At 45.7% G+C, this 21,979-nt stretch overlaps 2 protein-coding genes and 1 non-coding gene across 3 annotated transcripts; all 3 read right to left on the bottom strand.

Moving 5' to 3' along the window:
• Positions 1-13,453: 13,453 nt before the first annotated feature.
• LOC124664763 lies at positions 13,454-16,175 on the bottom strand. The gene is made up of 3 exons (XM_047202206.1): positions 16,082-16,175; positions 14,414-14,526; positions 13,454-13,541 (listed from the first exon to the last, which is right to left on the bottom strand). The coding sequence occupies exons 1-3, from the start codon at positions 16,173-16,175 to the stop codon at positions 13,464-13,466; spliced, it is 285 nt and encodes a 94-aa protein (XP_047058162.1). The 3' UTR covers positions 13,454-13,463.
• Positions 16,176-16,543: 368 nt separating this feature from the next.
• Positions 16,544-16,740, bottom strand: LOC124668935. Its single transcript, XR_006991997.1, has one exon. It is a non-coding gene; the product is annotated as a U2 spliceosomal RNA (small nuclear RNA).
• Positions 16,741-17,368: 628 nt separating this feature from the next.
• On the bottom strand, positions 17,369-20,606 carry LOC124666466 (E3 ubiquitin-protein ligase At1g12760-like). Its single transcript, XM_047203800.1, has 5 exons — positions 20,506-20,606; positions 18,590-19,383; positions 18,254-18,379; positions 17,902-18,178; positions 17,369-17,797 (listed from the first exon to the last, which is right to left on the bottom strand). The coding sequence occupies exons 2-5, from the start codon at positions 19,180-19,182 to the stop codon at positions 17,573-17,575; spliced, it is 1,221 nt and encodes a 406-aa protein (XP_047059756.1). The 5' UTR covers positions 19,183-19,383; positions 20,506-20,606; the 3' UTR covers positions 17,369-17,572.
• Between the last annotated feature and the right edge of the window lie 1,373 nt (positions 20,607-21,979).

Below are 21,979 nucleotides of genomic sequence, written 5' to 3' on the forward strand. Positions count from 1 at the left end.
CCGAGCCGCAGCGTAGCGGCGGGGCTTTACGGGCCCTTTGGGTCCGGCCGGGCCGGTTCGGGCCTGGTCCGCCTCGTAGCCTCGTCCGGTCGGCTACCGCGAAAGCGGTGGAGGCGGTTCCCTCCCGCGTGGCTGCGGTGCCGCTACCCCCGTCCCCGCCGCATCCCTTTTCTTCGTCTAGGCCTTGCTCCGGTGACCACAGTTAGGCGGCGAGGATGGCTACAAGACCGTGGTGGCGTGTGCGGGTGGGCGGCATGTTAGGTGGAGCACGTCGGAGCGTCTGGGGTGGTCGGTTTGGTGGTCGGGAGAAATCCCTGCCGGCATGCTCGACACCGACGCGGTGACGCCTACGGGTGTCACCTTTCCTTCCTGAAGGGCGTCGGGTGTACCTCCTCCCCAATCCCCTCCGCATACCGGGGGAAACCCTAGGACTAGTCCGGGCAGCAGGCGGCGTCATCGTTGTCTCCTTGGTGAAGGTGTTGCTTGGTATGCGGTGCCTCGGCGTGCTAGGAGCGTGGTGGTACTTCTCCGGAGGGCGCAGCGGTTGCGGGTCATCATCGTTTTCGTCGATCCGCCGGTGTCGGCATTTTTTCTTCTTTCCTTTCTTTTTCTTTTCTTTTGGGCTTGGTTGTGCTGCGGCCCCAGCGCGTTCGTTGTATCGGGTCGTTTGCTATATTAATATAGCGGGGCGAAAGCCTATTTCGAGGAGGATGGGTTTTTGGTACAATGATGACGGCCTTCTTTTCTCTTTTCCCTCAGTACTTCTTTTTCTTGTGTTTGACTCTTTGTGTATGGGCTCTTCTAAACACTAAACAAAGGCATTACCATTTCATCATTATCGCACTTCTTGTCGCACTTTTTCAAGAAATATGCAACTTTAGCTGGTTTTTACATGAATTTCACTTTTCTCAAAACATCATCATCACTAATCGCTTTTATGTAAGTTTGCACTTTTCTCAAGAAACATGCAACTCTATGTTTTTTATATGAGATGCATTTTTCTTAAGAAATATACAACTCTAACTAGTATTTTATATGAGTTGTACTTTTCTCGAGAAATGTGCAACTCTGCCTGGTTTTTTCATATGTTGCACTTTTTCCAATAAATGTGTAACTCTATCCGATTTATCAAGAAATGTTCAACTCTAAGCGGTTTTTATATGAGTTGCAATTTATCAAGAAATGTGTAACTCTATCTAGTTTTTTTATAAGTTGCACTTTATTCCAAGAAATGTGTAACTCTGTAGGATTTATATTATTAATTGCATTTTTCTCAAGAAATATGCAACTATAAACGTTTTTTTTACAAGTTGCACTCTTTTTAAGAAATTTGTAACTATATCTAGTCTTTTATATGAGTTGTACTTTTTTCCAAGAAATGTGTAACTCTGTCGGATTTATGTTATTAGTTGCATTTTTCTAAACAAATGTGCAACTATAACCGTTTTCATACGAGTTGCATTTTTCTCAAAAAATGTTTGACTCTAAGCGGTTTTTATATGAGTTGCACTTTTCTCAAAAAAATGTGCAATTCCATTCCACTTTTTATACAAGTTGCAATTCTAACCAGTTTTTTTATATGAGTTGCACTTTTTTCAAGAAATGTGTAACTCTAACCGGATTTTTTATATGAGTTTCAACTATAGTTAATTTTTGATACGACTTGCATTTTTCTTAAGAAAATGTGTAACTCTATCCGGGTTTTGAGTTGCACTGTGATGTTTCCAACGTAAGGGTGTTAATACAGATGAAGTGCTAAGTTAATTAAGCTAGTAGCTACCAGCATACTTCGCGAACAAAGAAAAAAGCTTTTACATGCATATGCATGCAGGTGTCTCCGATATGTTTACTACGGCGTGAAGGATAAAGTATCTGTCGGTCGGCCGATCCGGACGCGAAGATCGGTGGTACCAGAACCGTTTGATGTAAATCGTGCGTATAGGAAACAACGGTGGATTAATTAGATTCTTTTGCATGTGGGTGGAGCCCGCCACTGAAGCTTACGTCCAGTCTTGTCGTATCACGCCTGTGTGCACACATCCTTGCTCACATGGTGGAGCCAGTTGAAAAATCTGCCATGGTCATTGATTGCTCAGACTTGTGTCCCGTAACACTTTAGTTTCACGCACTAGTTGTACAAATCATTTGTTAACGTGGCATCAAAATGATATAAATTCTCGCCCACATATATGTAAAATACACTATTACGACAAAAAAAATGTTACAACATTTTAAAAATACTTCTACAAAAGAAGGTTAAACAACACTAATTTTTATAATGATTGATTTACAACAAAAGTCACCAACTATTTTTACAAAAATCCGAACCTTTTACAACAAAAAAACATGTGAACTTTGATTTGCTATGGATTAAGAAACAACATAAATCACCAGATATTACAACAAAAAATAAAAATATTACAACAAAAAATAGATCATTAGATTATTAACAACAATAATCAAAAAAAATAATACAAAAATGTTGGTTGTTTACAACAATAGTCTGCCAAAATTTCTATAAAAATATTGTATGTTTACAACAATAGTACACGACAAATTCCAGCTAACTCCACAAATCAGAAGTCATCTTAGTGGTGACTGTGAACTTTTTGTTGCAATGCTACAAATTCACGTGTAGCCTATGCGTGACACAATAGCAGCTGGGTATGTAATAAATGCAGAGCCAAATTAGCAGCAGACCAGCATAGCTGGCAAGTGACAACACATCTAGCAGCGCATGCATGCAAGGCAGCAGCGCCGCAGGTACTCGCACAAGCAGAGAGTGGGCTCCACCAAGAATCCAAAGCATGCACACTAGTTCCGGAACGTATGGTGCAAAGGATCTAAGAGCATCTCCAGTCGCTTCCCCCCAAAGCGTCCCCCAAAGGGATTTGGGGCGCGCCGGACAAAAAAAGCGTTCCAGCCGCGTCCCCCAAAGCCCTTTTTTGTCCGGCGCGGCCCGATACGGTGTCCGGCGCCCCGAGCCCGTCCCCGTCCCACGGGGACGCTCCGGGAACGCCGGACACAACGAAAGCGAGGCGAGGAGGCGCGGGCCGACGCGTCGGCCACGCACGGTTAATTTAAACCTAACCGTCGCCTACCTCGCGACGGAAGTTATTCGCGCGCAGCCGGCATCTTTGCCTTAATGGCGACGGAGGGGCGGAGCGAGACGTCTCGTCGGTGGCTCGCGCAGCCTCCACGCGTCGCCGGCGTTCGCACGCCACCGCCCGTTCCCGCGCGATCTTCCCGCCTCTTCTCATCTGTTCCCGCGCTTTCTTCCCGACGCCGGCGTCTATAAAAGGTCTCCCGGCTCATCAATGGTAGCCACCGCACCCCGCCGGCAACAAACACAGCCCTCGTCGCTCCACAGCCGTCTCCTCCATCACCGCGTGGCAATGGCAAACCGCCCGGCGATGGCCACTTCCCTCCACCGCCGTCTTCTCCATTGACGAGCCGGCAGCCGGCGTGCGGCACTCGAGGAGGCACTCGAGGAGGAGGCCCGCCGGCCGGCGTGAGGCGCAGCGAGCGGCGGATCTAGCGGCGTTCTCCGCCCTGCCTCCGCGGCCCGACGAGGCCGCGGAGGCGCAGGCGTGGCACGAGCAAGCGGTGCGACACCGTTGCGGCGTTCGACGCCTCGACGGGACAAGAGGCGCGACGGCGCCGCACCGGGAGGAGATGGAGCGACGATGGGTCGACGAGCGCCGGCGCCGGCGACGATGAGCGGCGGCGCCGTTCCGTGAACGCGCGTGACTCGATCGAGCGCCGGCGGCGTGAGTCGATCGAGCTCCAGCCAGCGAGCGACGGCGGAGGAGCGTCGACGGCGGGAGGCGGCGCTTACGGCGCCATGGGGAGGCGGGCGGAGCGGCTGGCGGCGGCCGACGAGGCCGCGGCGGCGATGATGGAGGCGCCAACGAGATGTGGAGGAGGAGGCGCCAATGGAGGAGGAGGAGGCCGAGGCGGAGGAGACCGAGGTGGAGGACGACGACGACGACGAGTTCGAGTGGTCGGACGACGACGGGCCGCACCCGGACGAGACGGCCGATCGGCAACGCGCCCTCGTCGAGTCCTTCGAGTCGGAGAAGAAGCTCCGGGACGACGCCCGTGTCCCTCGAAGAGGCGCATATTCGTCGCGCCATCGAGCTCTCCCTCCGGGCGGCGCAGGCAGGGGACGGCGGAGGACGCGCGGCGGGAGCGGCACCGTCCGGCCACCGCCGAACGCAAGGAGAGGAGGCGCGCGCGAGGAGGAGCTGCGGCGTAGGGGAGGCGACGACGGGCGGGGCCGTCGAACGCGCCGCCGGGCGATCAGTAGTCTAGGTTTAGATGAAATCTAGCCGTTTTCATTCAAACTTTGTAATATATAATCAAAATTGAATGAAAACCTTTATTTTCGTGCATAAATATTCATTTGGGGGCGGCGTTTGGGGGACGCGGCTGGGGAGCGACGTCCCCCAAACGCGGCACGAACAAAACACGTCCCCCAAACGATCGATCCGGCGCGGTTTGGGGGACGGTTTGGGGGACGCGACTGGAGATGCTCTAAGGATCTAAGGCAGTCGAACCAAGAAATAAGTGAATGGGGCGCTGCACATGCGTGGGCTCGCGATGGGGACATCCCGTGATCAGGCGACCGATCTTTCCGTCCGATCGGTCGGCAAGCGTTTTCCATAAAATATCTAGTGGGCCTTTAGAAACTGGAACTGTTATTTTCTTCGCAGGCCGAAGGAAACACAAATACAAGGACACAAACGTCCATAGTTGTACGCGCGATGGAGCTAGCTACCTATACCATCAATCGACCGAGACTTTAGTTATTCTCAGTCGACTGCTTCCTAGGCAGACCCTTAATAAAATATCATGTATGAATTGTCCGTGCAGACCTAGACCTATACGGAGTCAGACATGGTCCACCTGATTTATCTGAATCTGATAAGGATCGGACTACTTCAGAATCTTCCTGGATTTTGTGTTCATAGTCCATCAAGGCACATCCATCCTCGAGACCTCGATGCGCCAACATCGACAAGGTAGATGCAAACTTCTCCGCCTCAGACCCCTCCATGTAGCATTCACTCAAAAAGATAATACCCTCACAAGGGAGAACGACACCGCACACTGCCATCGCCGATCCGGGAGACCCAGATCTTAGGATTTCCGCAGAGCTGTGCCTAGACTAGGAGACGAGAATCAACCGCAACATAGAAGCTCATAGACTATGCCTCCATGAAGCGCACGAAGTCGATCACTGGCAGCGCTAGGTGTATTCACATATATGAACATGAATACCCATGATTTTGACAAAACAACAAAAATTAGGTAAAATAGAGAATTTTTTAGCGAACAACAAGGATTTTGGCAAAAATGAATACCCATGATTGAAAATGAATACACGGCCCTTGAATCCTAGTGCCGCCATTGAAGTCGAGATCGGGCCGCCACTGTTGTGTCAATCGGCGAAGTCGCATCACGGAGGCCACATGCTTCGTAGTCGCTCGCAGATCATCCGCGCGTGCAGGGAGGCACGCCAGGAATTGAGCTTCGCCACGGCAGGCGTTCGCGGACAGCGCGGGCGAGGCCATGGAAGCGGTAGTTGATGAGATAGTCAGCGTCAGTGAGGGAGTGATGGGAGGGAGGGAGAGAGGGAGTGAGTGAGGGTGGTGACTGGAGTGGAGACCGTGCACACAAGTAAATGAGGCGTCTCCCTCCCGTGTTTCTCCACTCGTGTAAAGGCATGCAGATTTTACGACAACAACTCCATAGAAACGGCCGGTTCGGCCGTTCCTCTCAGGAAATGCCCAACACTACTTTAAAATCAGGTTCATGCAACAATGCGGGGTAGCCCGGGCAACCAAACGGTCCATTTTAGTCTTCCTAGACACTACTAGGAAATTGCATATTTGTGGCGCACGTTTTTTGAATTATGTGGCGCATATTCCATGCGCCACAAATGTCACGCCACTAAATTTTATTTCTATGGCACATATCTATTTCAAATCATGGGCCTCCTCAAACATTTTTTTTGGAACTCCCATGACCTTTATTAATCAAACCACACTTACATCACCCACTAACAAAGAAATAATAGAACTAGGTTGTTCATCAAACCAGCATTCGGTTGAGAAAAACATTCGTAGCTAAAATATGAGCTACTTTGTTTGCATTTCTAGGGAAAAAAAATAACTTTACTGAAAGTTGTGCCTGAACACAAATAATTTCTAAGATTGGTGCTGCAACAGTAGATGAAAAACCTCCATCCCTCATGATTTCCACTGCTTCGAGAAAATCAGATTGAATCATCACCTTATTAACTCCCAACTGGTTTGCTAGATATAGCCCATATCTAATTTCCAAAGCTTCAGTGGTTGCAACATCCATAGCATGATCAACCATATTATTACTTGCCGCTAGAAAATTTCCTCTATCATCACGTACCATAGCTCATGTTGCTCCTTTTTGTGTCTCGATGTCAAAAGCTGCATCTACATTTAAAGAAACGAATCATTCACATGCTTTGCTCTAGCAGCTCTCTTTCTCTTTTTTTCTACGCTGATCATCCTCTCAATAGGTTGCCTCTCCTCACCATCAACTTTCTGTTGTCTTATCCACCAGATATACCAAGAAGTTGTGATAATTAATTCTCTAATATCGCCATAATTTCTATTTCATGTGTTTCTGAATTAATTCTCTCAATAGGCTACCTCTTCCTGTGCTTTGAAGGCTTCGCAGACGATATCTTGGGTTCTTCAGGCATCTTAGCCTTGGCATGTTGCTCAGAACAAAACCAAAGGAAACAAGCACGTCAGGGATAGATGCCTTGTTTGGAAAAATCAAGAATGTACTGTCAGGAGTAAGATGCAGAAAACAAATGATGTGCAGAGAAATTATACAAGAGATAAGACATACAACCCTAGAGAAAGATTTTGAAGATTTCGCTAACTGCTACAGCAGCGCCATAACACTGGAAGGCCGCAGCAGCGAATTATAAGCGTAAGAAATAGGAAGCAGTAATATAAAGGAAACTGAAGAAGGGGGAAGCTGATGGGAAAATGAAGAGTTTTCCCTTGGATAGATGTTCATGGAAATAGGGAAATAGGTAGCGGCGTACAGCCTGATATTACCTTTATGTTGGGAAGAAAAATCATGTTGGCACATAACATTTGTCTAATGATAAGATCTAGGGTTGCAGGGCGGTACCAGATCAGCCCCGCTTCGTGGTCAAAACTGGTTAGATTGGTTGTAACTTTTTTTAGAAAACTAGTCTAGTTTAAACTAAATAATGCTTTTGCGGGCTTATGCGGGATGCCGGATTGCAACCCTAATGAGATCCAACAAATGCAACGACAGCCCCATAACATTAGGCAGTCACGGGTAACAATCAAGCCCAGCCCATGCTGCTACTGTCACAGGAAAACAGTCACACTAGTGTCACAGCTCAATGGCTCGATGCAAAAAACCACGATCTGACAAGTGAGAGTACCATTACACGATCTAGGTGCTGAAAGAGCGCCAGTTTCTAACAGGACAGATTATGCATTTATAACAGGGCAGATTAGGCAGGTAATGTTTCTTCATGATTGCAAATGCACGAGAAAATTAACAGTACAGCAGTACATCTTGGAGAACATTATGCATACCTCCTCCCACTTTCTCTGAAGCTGCAGAAGCTCCTTACAGCATGCTAGGCACTCAGCATGGTAAGCAGCAGCTAGCTCTTTGATCAATGCCGTCCTTTTGATGATGCCAATCACTTCAAGGCGCCAAGTAATTATGTGTCAGAATGCTGTAATTAATGATCTAATGGGTTCTGATGAAAAATCAAATAGCAAAATCTGGCAAATGAAAAGGATCACTTGATTTTCCCAACACTGGCAAATGAAAAAGGATCACTTGATTTTCAAGAAAATCCTAATAATGCTGTACTAAATGGAATCATGCAGTACTATAACATAACCTAGAAAAATTATTTAACAGCGTTTTGAATAGAATATTAGTACCAAAGTACTGTCCGGTGAATATTTTCTGGAAAAAAAATTGCAGAAGCGTTGTATGCTAAACCAGTGAAGCTACGGAGTAGTGAGATAGTGTACCATAGGAATTATAGTTTGCGCTTCAGATATCAACTTATTGGGTGGATCTGCGTAGGACGATGATGTCTCGCATGATCGCATCCATGATTGATGTATGTTAGTATGGTTTGGGAACTACTTGTATTGAATCACGTATTCTTCAAGTACAGCTAGTGATCAGCATAAGCTAAATTTGTTTCCAGCGAAAACTAGAAACTACACGTTTGGAGCCTCCATGTACCTCACGACTCCAGAGGCACCTAAACTGTTTCCTAGCATTGGTTGGATGCATGTCTACTGGTATTTTTTCTCTCCATGCAACTATTCCATGTGTAATTGATGCTATATTGATTTCCTATAGATTTCCATGCTCACTCTTGATGATTTATCACATGTTTCTTACTCCCTAATGATGCAAGTGGTCCATCATTAGGGTACCCTCTACCCTCTTTAGTCCAAAATATGAACTAACTTGATCTATACTACTCCTTGCCTTTCAGCGAGTATCCTGTCTGCACTTGGCTACCCGGTGTTTAACATGCACAGCGTGAACTTTATAAAATCGTGATAACCATATTGTCGTGCATTGAAGCTTTATAAAGATGTGCACCAGAACTCTGAAAAATAAAAGTGGCCCTAGATAGGAATCACATGCTTCCTGCTCATGTACACTATAAATAATCAATAGCATACATTTAGTGAAACATTATTGTGGTTCAGAAAAAGAAGTGTGGGAAGGTCCACATCTGCACGCAGCCACACCATGTTATAAAAGGTGGGTGTAGTAGGACAGAGTAAAAAATAATACTATCGCCTAGAGTTCTCACAAGGTGGAAGAGAGATGAAGCAAGTTGAGTCCCATGGTTTTCTAAACAGAAATCGGCATGATTTCAACCTGGCCTTTGGATGGGGCGCCAAATAACAACAACTGTGGGACTGAGAGACATAGGGAAATGGTCATGAGCAGTGCCATCTCCTTTGCCAGCAGTGGTCTTAATATCGATGGCTTTCTTTAACCTTTGGGAGGTCGAACCACTGAACCTATTTCTTTGACCTTGGGACCGGTAGGACGAAAAAAAATCAAGGACGAGTGGAATAAAGGAGACTAGTTGTTCTGAGCAATACTGAGTAGCCTCTAGTTGGAGCTGATTTGGTGTGGTCTTCTATGAGGCTTGTCCACTCTCAAGAGTCCTTTACCTCCTTATATATTTCAGTACTCCTATTCATATGTCGCCATAAGGGCATAGGCAGCATAAGAAATTGATGGCAGCACTTTGCTAAGAAAACATGATATGATAGTCCAAAAACGCTACTAGGTCGAGAAAAACTCCCAACCCTGGGTATGTAAATGAAATGGTCCCTGTGAGTTCGGTTCATGGTTTCAACTGGGTCGACAAGAACTGTACAAGCGCATTGAGGATTGCTGTGAATTCTCAACAGAAAATCGGCATATTCTCAGCATGGTAAGCATCAACTGGCTCTTTGATCAATGCCTTCCTTTTGATGATGTCAATCACTTCAAGGCGACAAGTAATTATTTGTCAGAATGCTCTAAGGATCTAAATGGGTTCTGACAAAAAGTCAAATAGCAAAATCTGGCAAATGAAAAAGGATCGCTTGATTTTCCCAACACTCGCAAATGAAAAGGATCACTTGATTTTCAAGAAAATCCTAATACTGCACTAAATGGAATCATGCAGTAATAATGTAACCTAGCAAATTTATTTAACAGCGTTTTAAATAGAATATTGGTAGTAGTGTCCGGTGAATATTTTCTGAAAAAATAAATCCAGAAGCATTGTATGCTAAATTAGTGAAGCTACAGAGGGGTGAGATAGTGTACCATAGGAAGTACAATTTGCGCTTCAGATATCAACTTATTGGCTGGATCTGCGCAGGACGATGATGTCTCACATGATCGCATCCATGATTTAAGTTTGTTAGTACGGTTTGGGAACTACTTGTATTGAATCACATATTCTTCAAGTACAGCTAGTGATCAGCATAAGCTAAACCTGTTTCCAGCGACAACAAGAAACTACACGTTTGGAGCCTCCATGTACCTCACGACTCTGTTTCCTAGCACTGGTGGGATGCGTGTTTACTGGTATTTCTCTCTCCATGCAACTATTTCATGTTGAATAATTGATGCTAGATTTCTTATAGAATTCCATGCTCACTCTTGATGATTTATCATATGTGTTGCCTACTCCCTAATGATGAAATGAACTAACTTTTGTCCATGACATCGTCAAGTTAGTTCATTTTATGGCCCAAAGAGGGTAAATGGTACCCTAATGATGGACCACTATACTACTTGCCTTTCAGCGAGTATCCTGTCTGCGCGTGGCTTCCCGGTGTTTAACATGCACAGCATGAACTTTATAATATCGTGATAACCATATTGTCGTGCACTGAAACTTCATAAAGATGTGCACCAGAACTCTAGAAAATAGAAGTGGTCCTAGATAGGAATCACATGCTTCCTTCCTGATCATGTACATGATGAATAATCAATAGCATACATTTTGTAAAACATTATTGTTGTTCACAAAAAAAGAAGTGTGGAAAGGTCCACATCCGCACGCAGCCACACCATGTTATAAAAGGTGGTTGTAGTAGCACAGAGTAAAAATGATACTATCGCCTAGAGTTCTCACAAGGTGAAGAGAGATGAAGCAAGTTGAGTCCCATGGTTTTCTAAACGGAAATCGGCATGATTTCAACCTTGCCTTTAGATGGGGCGCCAAATAACAACTACTCGTGGGAGTGAGAGACATAGGGAAATGGTCATGTGCAGTAGCTTCTCCTCTGCCAGGAGTGGTCTTAATATCGATGTCTTTCTTTAACCTTTGGGAGGTCGAACCACTGAACCTATTTCTTTGACCTTGGGACCGATAGGAAGAAGAAAAAAAAGCAAGGACGAGTGGAACGAAGGAGACTAGTTTCTCTCAGCCACACTGAGTAGCCTCTAGTTCGAGCTGATTTGGTGTGGTCTTCTATGAGGCCTGTCCACTCTCAGGAGTCCTTTATCTCCTTGTATATTTGAGTACTCCTATTCATATGTCGCCACATATGCGGCATGAGAAAATGATAGCACTTGGCTAAGAAAACACGATCTTGTACAGAGTAAAAAACGCTACCGGGTCGACAAAAACTCCAACCATGGTTATGTGAATGAATTGATCCCTCCGAATTCGGTTCATGGTTTCCTACTTGGTCTACAGGAAACGTACAAGCGCATTGAGGATTCCTGTGAATTCTTAACAGCGGATCGGCATATTCTCCGTGGATTCCTAATTCGATACATATGCATCAAACAAATTTAGTTTCCTGTTAATCCGATTCATGGTTTCCTACTGGCGAAACTAAAACCAGCCTAGATCACGAACAATGCGCAGAGAGTTCTTACTCCGGCTGGATCGAACTGTTGCGGCTCCTCCGTTGGCCGCCGGCTCCCCGGCTCCGCTCCGCGACGGCGGCCATCGCGAGCGCCTGCGGTTAAGAGACCCGCGGCGCGGGGTTAGGGTTTCTGGGTAGATCCAGCCAGGAGGAACACGAGTGCTCAAAACCGAATGGGGAGAAGAGAAAAATTCGACTGAGCCGGGGTGCGGCAGAAGACAGCTTCGTCTACTCGGCCGCCTACGAGGCGGGCTGTTCATTAGATTTTGAACCCGAAGATCGCCGGCGGCGAGAAGGGGGCTCACCGGAGTCAGGGGTGAACGGAAGACGCACGCATCCTCTACGCTATTGATGAATTAATTGGGCCAGAGCAGCTAGCAGAACGAACAAGAAATCCCTCCATCAGACTACTACTAATCATTCGATAGATGAAAACCGAAATTTGGCAATACAAAGCTAGTCGGTTATTATTCCTGACATACTGATGTTGATACTCTTGTCGATGTTGTATAACTGTTTTAATGGTTGCGTGCGTGCACGCAGCCTTGGCATTGCGGCTCAAAAAATTATGGGAGAACTTTCGTCGGTATCTACAGGTCTATGGTTCGGTATCTATATTTGTACAAGATTGTGTTCTGGAAGAAAAAATAAATTGAAGACCTCGAAGATTTGTTACTATCTTTTAGACTTTATTTTGTAATCGTTGGAGTCAGTTTATGTATCTCTACCATGTACTATTTGTTGCTATGAATATATGTGGTATTGATTGTCAAAAAAAATGCTTCCAAAACCATTCGAGTAAATATAGGTACCACTTTTGGGGCAACGGTTACGAGTAGGTACCAACTCTGGTAATTTTTTCAAGTAAGTGCAACTTCTGGGCGCAGGTCGTAACAGATTGAGCAACTCTGGAGTTAAACGAGAATTAACCAGATTGAGCAACTCTGGAGTTAAACGAGAATTAACCAGGCGGTCCCACATGTCATAGCAAACGTCCGTTGCTGGTGCTGAGCCGTTAGGGCAGGAGCAGATAAGAGAGCCGGTGCGACTCGACAAGGTGCGACTCAACCAGTTGACTCACTCGCGTCCCACCTCTCTCTCTCTTCCGGCAAAGGTACGAGCGCGAACTCGCCGCCTACGACGGCCCTCCCCCTCCTCCCGCGCGCAACAACGCCGCCGGCCGTCGCCGCTGGTGGAGCGGGCCGGGCCGCATCCTCGAGAACATGCTCGCGCACATCTAGGGCGGCAACTACCCCGTGCTGGGGATGCCGCCACCGGTGGCGCCTTCCTTGCCGCGCCGGCACGGGAGCCCGTGGACGGCGGCCACTACAGCGATGACGACGATGGCGGCGGTGGCGGCTACACGGCGTTCTACCGCCATTTTGGCATTCCCCCTCGCCGAATTCAAATGTATTACGAATTCGGCCAATATATGTACGAACTCCCCTATATATGGTAAATATCAAATATCTCTAAATTTCGCCTATGTTTGAACGTATTTCATCTGGTTTTGTCTGAATTCGACTATATTTGTTTAAATTTTACATCCATTCTGGGCTCGCCGCTGAGAATATGAACCTCCCCAGACCAAATTTTACATCCATCCGGCGCTAAATACCGCTGAATTTCGGGCCTGGGGAGCCCTTAGATTTGTTGCTAAAATATTGGTATTAAGCCCGAAACTGCCAGCGGATGGCCAGTGAGCTAAAAAAAACGAAAGAATGGGTTACATTTTTCAACGGCTGGAGATGCTCTAACTAACCGGGAACCCCAGGTGTTGCTTCACATACCAATTCGGAATGACATGGCGAGTACCTATCTTTATCACTATGACAAGGTCACCGGCACACGCGGCCTACGCTAACAAGGTCTAAGCTTCTTCCTGAACGCTACTAAAATTTTCAACTAAGCTAACAATCAGCACTGACAATGTGGCAGACATCGACCAACACTATTTTCATCTATGCTGAAAGACAAGCAGTTAGTAGTCTTCTCAAGCTACCTCTTCCTGCGCTTCAAGGGCTTTGCGGACGATGTATTGGGTTCTTCAGGCATCTTGGCCTCGGCATGTTGCTCCTGCAGAACAAAACTAAAAGAAACAAGCACGTCAGGGATAGATGTCTTGCTTGGAGAAATGAAGAATGTGCTGTCAGGAGTAAGATGCAGAAAACAAATGCTGTGCTGAGAGATTATACTAGAGATAAGACATACAGCCCTAGAGAAAGGTTTTGAAGATTTCGCTAACTGGTACAACAGCTCCGTAATAGTGGAAGGCAGCAGCAGCGAATTATAAGCGTAAGAAATAGGAAGCAGTAAGATAAACTAAACTGAAGAAGGGGGAAGCTGATGGGAAAATGAGGAGTTTTCCCATGGATAGATGCTCAAGGAAATGGGGAAATAGGTACAGACTGATATTCGCTTTACGTTGGGAAGAAAAATCCTGTTGGCACATAACATTTGTCTAATGAGAAGATCTAGAGTTGCAGAGCGGTACCAGATCAGCCCCGCTTAGTAGTCAAAACAGGTTTGATTGGTTGTAACTTTTTTTTAGAAAATTAGTCTAGTTTAAACTAAATAATGCTTTTGCAGGCTTATGCGGGATGCCCGATTGCAACCCTAATATGATCCAACAAATGCAAAGACAGCCCCATAACATTAGGCAGTCACGGCCTCACGGGTAACAAGGTTCAAGCCCAGCCTATGCTGCTACTGTCACAGGAAAACAGTCACACTTGTGTCACAGCTCAATGGCTCGATGCAGAAACACGATCTGACAAGTGAGAGTAGCATTGCACGATCTAGGTGTTGAAAGACTGTCAGTTTCTAACAGGACAGATTATGTATTTATAACATGACAGATTAGGCAGGCAGGTAATGTTACTTCATGATCCCAAATGCACGAGAAAATTAACAGAACAGCAGTACATCTTGGAGAACAGGATACATACCTCCTCCCACTTTCTCTGAAACTGCAGAAGCTCCTTACAGCATGCTAGGCACTCAGCATGGTAAGCAGCAGTTATCTCTTTGATAAATGCCTTCCTTTTGATGATGCCAATCACTTCAAGGCATCAAATAATTATGTGTCAGAATGCTGTAAGGATCTAATGGGTTCTGATGAAAAGTCAAATAGCAAAATCTGGCAAATGAAAAGGATCACTTGATTTTCCCAACACTGGCAAATGAAAAGGACCACTTGTACCTCACGGCTCCAGTCTCCAGAGGCACCTAAACTGTTTCATAGCACTGGTTGGATGCGTGTCTACTGGTATTTTTCTCTCCATGCAACTATTCCATGTTGTGTAATTGATGCTATATTGATTTCTTATAGATTTCCATGCTCAATCTTGATGATTTATCACATGTTCCCTACTCCCTAATGATGCAAGTAGTCCATCATTAGGGTACCCTCTACCCTCATTATTCCTAACTTTTGTCCATGACATCATCAAGTTAGTTCATTTTTTTACCCAAAGAGGGTAAATGGTACCCTAATGATGGGCCACTTGGCTACCCCCTGCCTTTCAGTGAGTATCCTGTCTGCACTTGGCTACCCAGTGTTTAACATGCATAGTGTAAACTTTATAAAATCGTGGTAACCATATTGTCCTGCACTGAAACTTCATAAAGATGTGCACCAGAACTCTAGAAAATAAAAGTGGTCCTAGATAGGAGTCACATGCTTCCTGCTCATGTACATGATGAATAATCAATAGCATACATTATGAGAAACATTATTGTGGTTCAGAAAAAAGAAGTGTGGAAAGGTCCACATCCGCACACAGCCACACCATGGTATAAAAGGTGGTTGTAGTAGCACAGAGTAAAAATGATACTATCACCTTAGAGTTCTCACAAGGTGGAAGAGAGATGAAGCAAGTTGAGTCCCATGGTTTTGTAAACGGAAATTGCCATGATTTCAACCTGGCCTTTGGCTGGGCGCCAAATAACAACTCGTGGGGGTGAGAGACATGGGGAAATGGTCATGTGCAGTGCCTTGTCCTTGGCCAGGAGTGGTCTTAATATCGATGTCTTTCTTTAACCTTTGGGAGGTTGAACTACTGAACCTATCAGGCTTCAATGGACCTATCAGGCCTCTAGTTCGAGCTGATTTGGTGTGGTGTCTTCTATGAGGCTTGTCCACTCTCAGGAGTCCTTGTATCTCCTTATATATTTGAGTACTCATATTCATTCATATGTCGCCATAAGGGCATATGTAGGATGAGAAAGTTATAGCAATTAGAAAATCAAAAATTCATTGGAAATTAAGGGATAAGAAAACAGGATCCGGTACAGATTCCAAAAATGCTACAAAAACTACAACCCTGGTTATGTGAATGAATTGATCTCTGTGAATCCGATTCATGGCTTCCTGCTGGGTCGACAACAAGTGTACAAGCGCATTGAGGATTCCTGTGAATTCTTAACAGCAAATGGGCACATTCTCCGTGGATGCCTAATTCGATACGTATGCACCGAACAATTTTCGTTTTCTGTTTGATCCGCTTCATGGTTTCCTACTGGCGAAGCTAAAACTAGCCTAGAGCAGGAACAATGCGCAGGTAATTGTATGGACGAAGCGAAGGAAGTTGGGGAGGAGCGGCCCGTTTACTTACTCCGGCTGGGATCGAACTCCTCCGGCTCCTCCGAGGGCTTCTCCCCTCCGTTGGACTCTGGATCCCTGGCTCCGCCCTCCGCGGAGGCGGCCATCGCGAGAGCACCTGCGGCTAAGAGACCCGCGGCACGGGGTTAGGGTAGATCCGGTCAGGAGGAACGCGGGCGCTTAAAATCGAACGGACAAAAGCTGAAGACGCGACCGTGCAGGGGTGCAGGCGGTTTAGCTGTTCATTAGATTTTGAATCCGAAGATCGCCGGCTCACCGGAGTCAGGGGTGAACGGAAGATGCACGCATCTTTCCATGAAAGGGCCGAAGCAGCAAGCACCAGCAAAGGCCAAACAACTACTCCATCCCTCCTAAACGAGAAATTCCCACCACAAAAAATTATTTGTTTCAATTTCCACTAAAATTTATGATCCAAAAAGCTTCAAAAAGGACACAAAATTTGAATTGATCTTGGTTGGGGTGCGCCAGGCCCAGGCAGCAGTGCAACATCTAGGCGACACGCAAGGGCCCCAGCGGCAAGCCACTGTGGTGAACCCTCCCCCACAAAAAATAAATTTAATATCGTTGTGGGCACATGGCCCACATATCAGATATTAAACTGATAAGAACAGATACTACACTTGATCTTAGCCAAAAGGCCGAGAAAGGTATGCTTCTCCCCCGCGCCCAGGGTCTGCTTATATAGCGCGTCCTCTCGCCTCCTTTCACTCTGGCTGCGCGAGGTGGGACTAAACGAGGGGGGCACGGCTGCACAGCTGCTCGCTCTGTTATTTTTAGCGGCTTTGCTTGCTGGGTTCGTTTGGGCTGCTTTTGAATGAAGCCCAACCAAAATGAGCCGGTGACCAACGTAATGTGTAGCCTGACAACACAAGCGGAGGCCAAGCCTGATCGATGATGCCACGCTGAAGCTCAAAATTGGAAAGTTAAAAAGTCTGCAGAAAAGTACGTAGTGGACAAAAAAAAATCGAATAGAGAAGCAAATTATAGTTCTCGCCACCTGCCACGCTTACTGTTCCGAACGCAAATTATTTGGCAAAGAGAGAATTTTTTTGTATTTACAAACTGGAATTGCCTCAAGTATGAGTAATACTGGGTGGACCAGGAGTCCAGGACTTCTCCTCTGTCACCCTTCCTTCTTATTGTTATTTGTAGCGCATGGTCTATCAGCTCACTACATACAGAGGTACAGAGAATAATCTCATTGATCCAGTTCATGTTTGTAGAAGAGACGCATTTGATAAATACTATCATCCATACAGTTGATAAATATTGTATCCGGTCAATGCCACATTTTATAAAACATTGTCGTCGCTAGCTATCAGGTGTGTGTGTATATACAATATGTACGAGACAATTCCGTCACGAAAAAATGGACTTGTCATGTCCTCCTACTTGTTGTTTTTCATGTAAATTCAGATGCCACATGAAAGGGCGTGTTCCATCCTCATCCTCGTCAGGTTCAGGGCAGGAAGCAGAAGAACAGCTATCGCTGTGACTCCACGTCGTCTCCTACTCTGTTGACGTGTGGATGGCCCTCGGAGCTAGTGTCAGGAGAATCCTTTGAGCCGCCTAGCTCGGACTTGCAAAGAGGGCACAGCGCGTTGATCTTGAGCCATTTGTCGATGCATTCCATGTGGAAGACGTGCCCGCACGGAAGCTCTCGTAGATCTTCGTTGTTCGAGAACCTCGATAAACAGATGCAGCAAACCTGCAGAGCCCAGAAATTTGCAGTTGTCAGATAATCGTGTAATGTGGTACTACTATAGATCCCATGCTTCATGAGTGTAAAATGGAAAACGGGTTGAAACTCACAGCGTCTTCCGCAGAAACAGTTCGCTCCTTCTCAGTTCCAGCCGCCAGGACTCCGCCATTATCTTCCCCCACATCTCCATCCCGAATCCTCATCGACTTGTACTTGTACGCCACTAACGCGTTGATTACCTCTGTGGTGGCACCTTTGTTAAGATCCAAATCCTCGTGGAAGCCTACCATGGAGATTATGCAGGGTAGGCAGCAGCATATCATCGTGCAGAGGATGAAAGGCAATGCGTAGCCAATGAAGCCGAACGCAAGGAACACTATACACAGCCTGAAAAATTATTGCAAACCAATGAGCAAATATACAAGTTCAGAAGGAACATATGGTTCACAGCACCTAGCATACCTGTACAAGTTAGGAGCGTCATGGACATTAGAGCGGCCACCAAATATCCACACATTCCCCACAACAAACCACACAGCAAAGAAACAATCCAGAGCCAACTTCAAGCAGGCAACTAATGCGTAGACCCTACAAGCAGGAAATATATTGTTACTTAGTACTATATATAGTAACCTCGGACATAAGGAACAGTTCTTAATGTGTGTCTCATCCAGGGCCCAGGAAAATGATCTAGTGTATTAGCAATTCTTTGTTATTAAGGCTGCCAATGGATATTTCATGGACGTTCACAGAGAAGCTCGTTACACTAGGATAAAGCTCGGTCAAAGAGAAAGTTACCTTGGACTTGCAATCGGGAAATTATTTCTCGAGACTCCAGTACTATTATTTTCGTTCACAGCTTCTGCTGCGTGAGCAGCTGAAATTGCTGCAAAAGAATCAGACTCGGATATGTTCCTTTGAGAGGAACCCTGGGCTGCTGGTTCCTGCTCGATGGTCTGGCAGTTGCGATGGAGATAGCGCCAATATAGATGGGGAATAGTAACAACACAACCTATTATATAACCAACAACCCACTCAAATAGTGGAGCCTGTGGGTGCTCATTCTTTGATACCGACAGCACTGTAACCGCTGCTATAATCTGACCAAGGTTTACGATAAGCTCGATTGAGATCCATAGGCCAGAATTCAGAGGATTCTGCTGACGATTGCCTTGATCCCTTCTCGTGAAAGATGCGCTTCGAAAGTCAGGAAACCCCGTTGTGCCAGAAATTTCTGGGACAGGAGGAACTTCATTTGGAGGACCCCTGTTGCGGTTCAACTCATCCAAGTCAGTGTGATTGTGCGGATGAGATGTTGACGGTGACGTGAGATCATTCCTTGGTATGTCGATAGTGTGATCATTACGAGTGACATTTACATGGTGATCCATCAGTGATGGATGGTAATTTGTTGCACCTTCACCCTGTGATTCGATATGAAGAACGGCTGTGAACTGGAACTCAGTCAGCACCTTAGCTCGACACTTTCCTTGGCATGCAGTTGTTCTCAACCAAATTCTATATCTTTCTTACACTCTGAACAGATGAGTTTTGCCCTCTACACTTCCACCTGCATGCCACTTTTGGTGTACCTGAAGGGAAGAAAATTGTTATGAAACGTCAATTAACTGTCAATCTGTGTGCTTAAATTATAAGAGCCTTTGTGTAAGGTAAGAGATCACATATCATAGGTAGGATTACACTTGAAGGGAAGATCAGAGCCTGACTTTTATTAAAGATTGCTTAGGACCAGAGACTGTGTGTAAGGTAAGCCTCATTTACCATCCCAAATTCGATTTTACCCTTCCATTATAGAGTTATTAAATGTTTCGTTAATATTTTCATGATCCTACAATTTGACCACATTATAGGATTCTTAAATGTTTCATCAACATTTCTTGAGATACTAGAATTTTACCACAGACCAATCATGCAACGAAAAAACGCTAATTTGAATTACTAATGTAAACCTCGTTTGCCATCCAAAATTCAATCAGTGTCTTCCAAGTTTTGACATTATAGAATTAAAATTGTCATCAAAATTTTCTTCCAATCCAAGATTTGACATTATATATAATTAAAATTTTCTTGCAATCCAAGATTTGACATTATATATAATTTTCTTGCAATCCTATAAATCTGGCCACAAACCAAATGCAAGGAAAAACAGGCTAATCTAAATCTCTAAGGTAAACAAGAAGTCAATACACAACATTTCCTACTGGTATGCAACAACCGAGAGGGATGGATTTGTTGACCCGTTATACCATCTACCAATTCTAGAAACGAATACCAATTCCGGCAGCTTAAAGTACTAGTTCAAACGCCGCATCGAAATATTAGCTGAAAAAATCGACGGCAAAGGAGGAGCACAGCTTCTGCAGCAAGGACCCTTCCTAATCACAAACGCTCGTCCATTTCCCACCACATCACCGGCGCCGTCAGAACGAATGTAGAACAGGCGAGCAGCAGCTACAGGAAACCAAATCCCACGAGCATTACTCACAAAAAGGAGCATTTATACCCAACTACTAAGCTAAGCGAATCCAATACCCAGCACGGACACATCAACACCCAGAAGCTCGCAGCGACGAATCGAAATCCGCAGCAGCTCTGGACGCGAATGGGTGAAACCGAGACGGCGAGCTTCGGCAATCGGCCGGAGCAAACAAAATTTACCGAAACCGAAGGCAGAGGAAGCAATCCGCGCGTACCAGGCAGGCAGGGCAGGGCAGGAACCGAAGCTTGGAGCTAGCTTCCTCCTGTTCCTCCTCCTCCTCCTATCGCCTTCTCCTGCCCAAAATTAACAATTTCCTCTCTCCTCCATTTTTGTCTGCGCCGTTGGTGCTTTGGCTTATGTAGGTCAGCGGTCACGGACGAACAGGTCGGGCGGAGGTCAAGCAGGGGCAGTTCCGTAATTGCTCCGCAAACGCATCCTAGCCGCTCGGCGCAGGATCGGACGGCTACGAGCGGGTCGCCCGTTGGCGCGTGCAGGATTAGAAACCTCCTTTTTTTGAAAATGGAGCTGTTTTCCTCCCAAGAATCGTGTGCGATTAGGTAAGCACTACTAAACCATTTTGCAAGGCTAATGTTAGGTAAGCACATTTCCCGCTTACAAAAAACGTGGGTTTCTTGCTTATGCAAAATAGATGGAAAAAATAGATAGAATTAGGAAGTGCACGTTTTGCATTGTGCCAATGGAGCTCTATTTTGAGGAGAAAATGGCAATATTTTTCGTTAAAGAAAAGGTAATAAAAAATACAAAATCAAACAAATATTGGTTAGGGGCTTTTCCTAACAAAACCTAAAGTGGAATGTATTTCGTGAGAGAGATTTGTTGAATGTTATAAAAAAGAAATCTGATTTTGATTTGCAGCCTTGGTCACCGAGTGCAGATTGACCTCTTTTAAATTCAGGCTCATAGTGCAATTTTTTTTCCAAACGATCCACCAGGGGGATCGAATTTTCATTACCAGGGGAGATAATGAAAATACACCAGTATTATAGCAGAAGGGAAAAGCAAAAAAGGGGGGGGGGGGTCGCCGCCCAATGCTAACGTTCAAGAAAAATGATTACAGGACCAGAGCAATTTTCAGAACATAAACCCCTGCCTACAGCCAAGGGGAGCCAGGAAACAGAACGGCATTTAGCAAACTTATCTAGTCATACGAAACTAACAACGCCAAACAAGACGGATCTTCGACCACCAACATCAGGAAGTGGTGCCATCGTTTGTGTCATCAGGCTTCTTGTCTTCCAGCCGAAGTTGATCAGCACGCCCAGCATTTCCAGAGGAAGAATTTCCAGCTCCAGCCGCCGCAGCTAGGCGTAAGAGACCATCAGCGCCCTCTTGGAGGTCGGAAGCATCTTGTTCGCCATGCAGACCTGACCAGTGATTCATAAACACAGCAGCGTAACTGATTAGATCAAGAGGAGAGCTAATTAGCTTTTTTTTCAAAGCAAGCTCTGTTTCTAAGCTTCCTAATGGCCCAACAGATAGCTGCCAAACTAGCTATCTGTGTATTACGACTTGCAGGAATAAATTGGGGAAACCACCAAAAAAAATTGTGAAAAACTCTCTGGGCGGGTGGGAGAGTTGATAGCAGTAGCAACATCACTCTAAACAAACTTGGTCGTTGAGCAACCAAGGAAGAGGTGATTGATGGTTTCCTGCTCATTGCAGAATTG

This window comes from Lolium rigidum, chromosome 6, assembly GCF_022539505.1.
Source record: "Lolium rigidum isolate FL_2022 chromosome 6, APGP_CSIRO_Lrig_0.1, whole genome shotgun sequence".
NCBI classification, from domain to species: Eukaryota; Viridiplantae; Streptophyta; class Magnoliopsida; order Poales; family Poaceae; genus Lolium; species Lolium rigidum.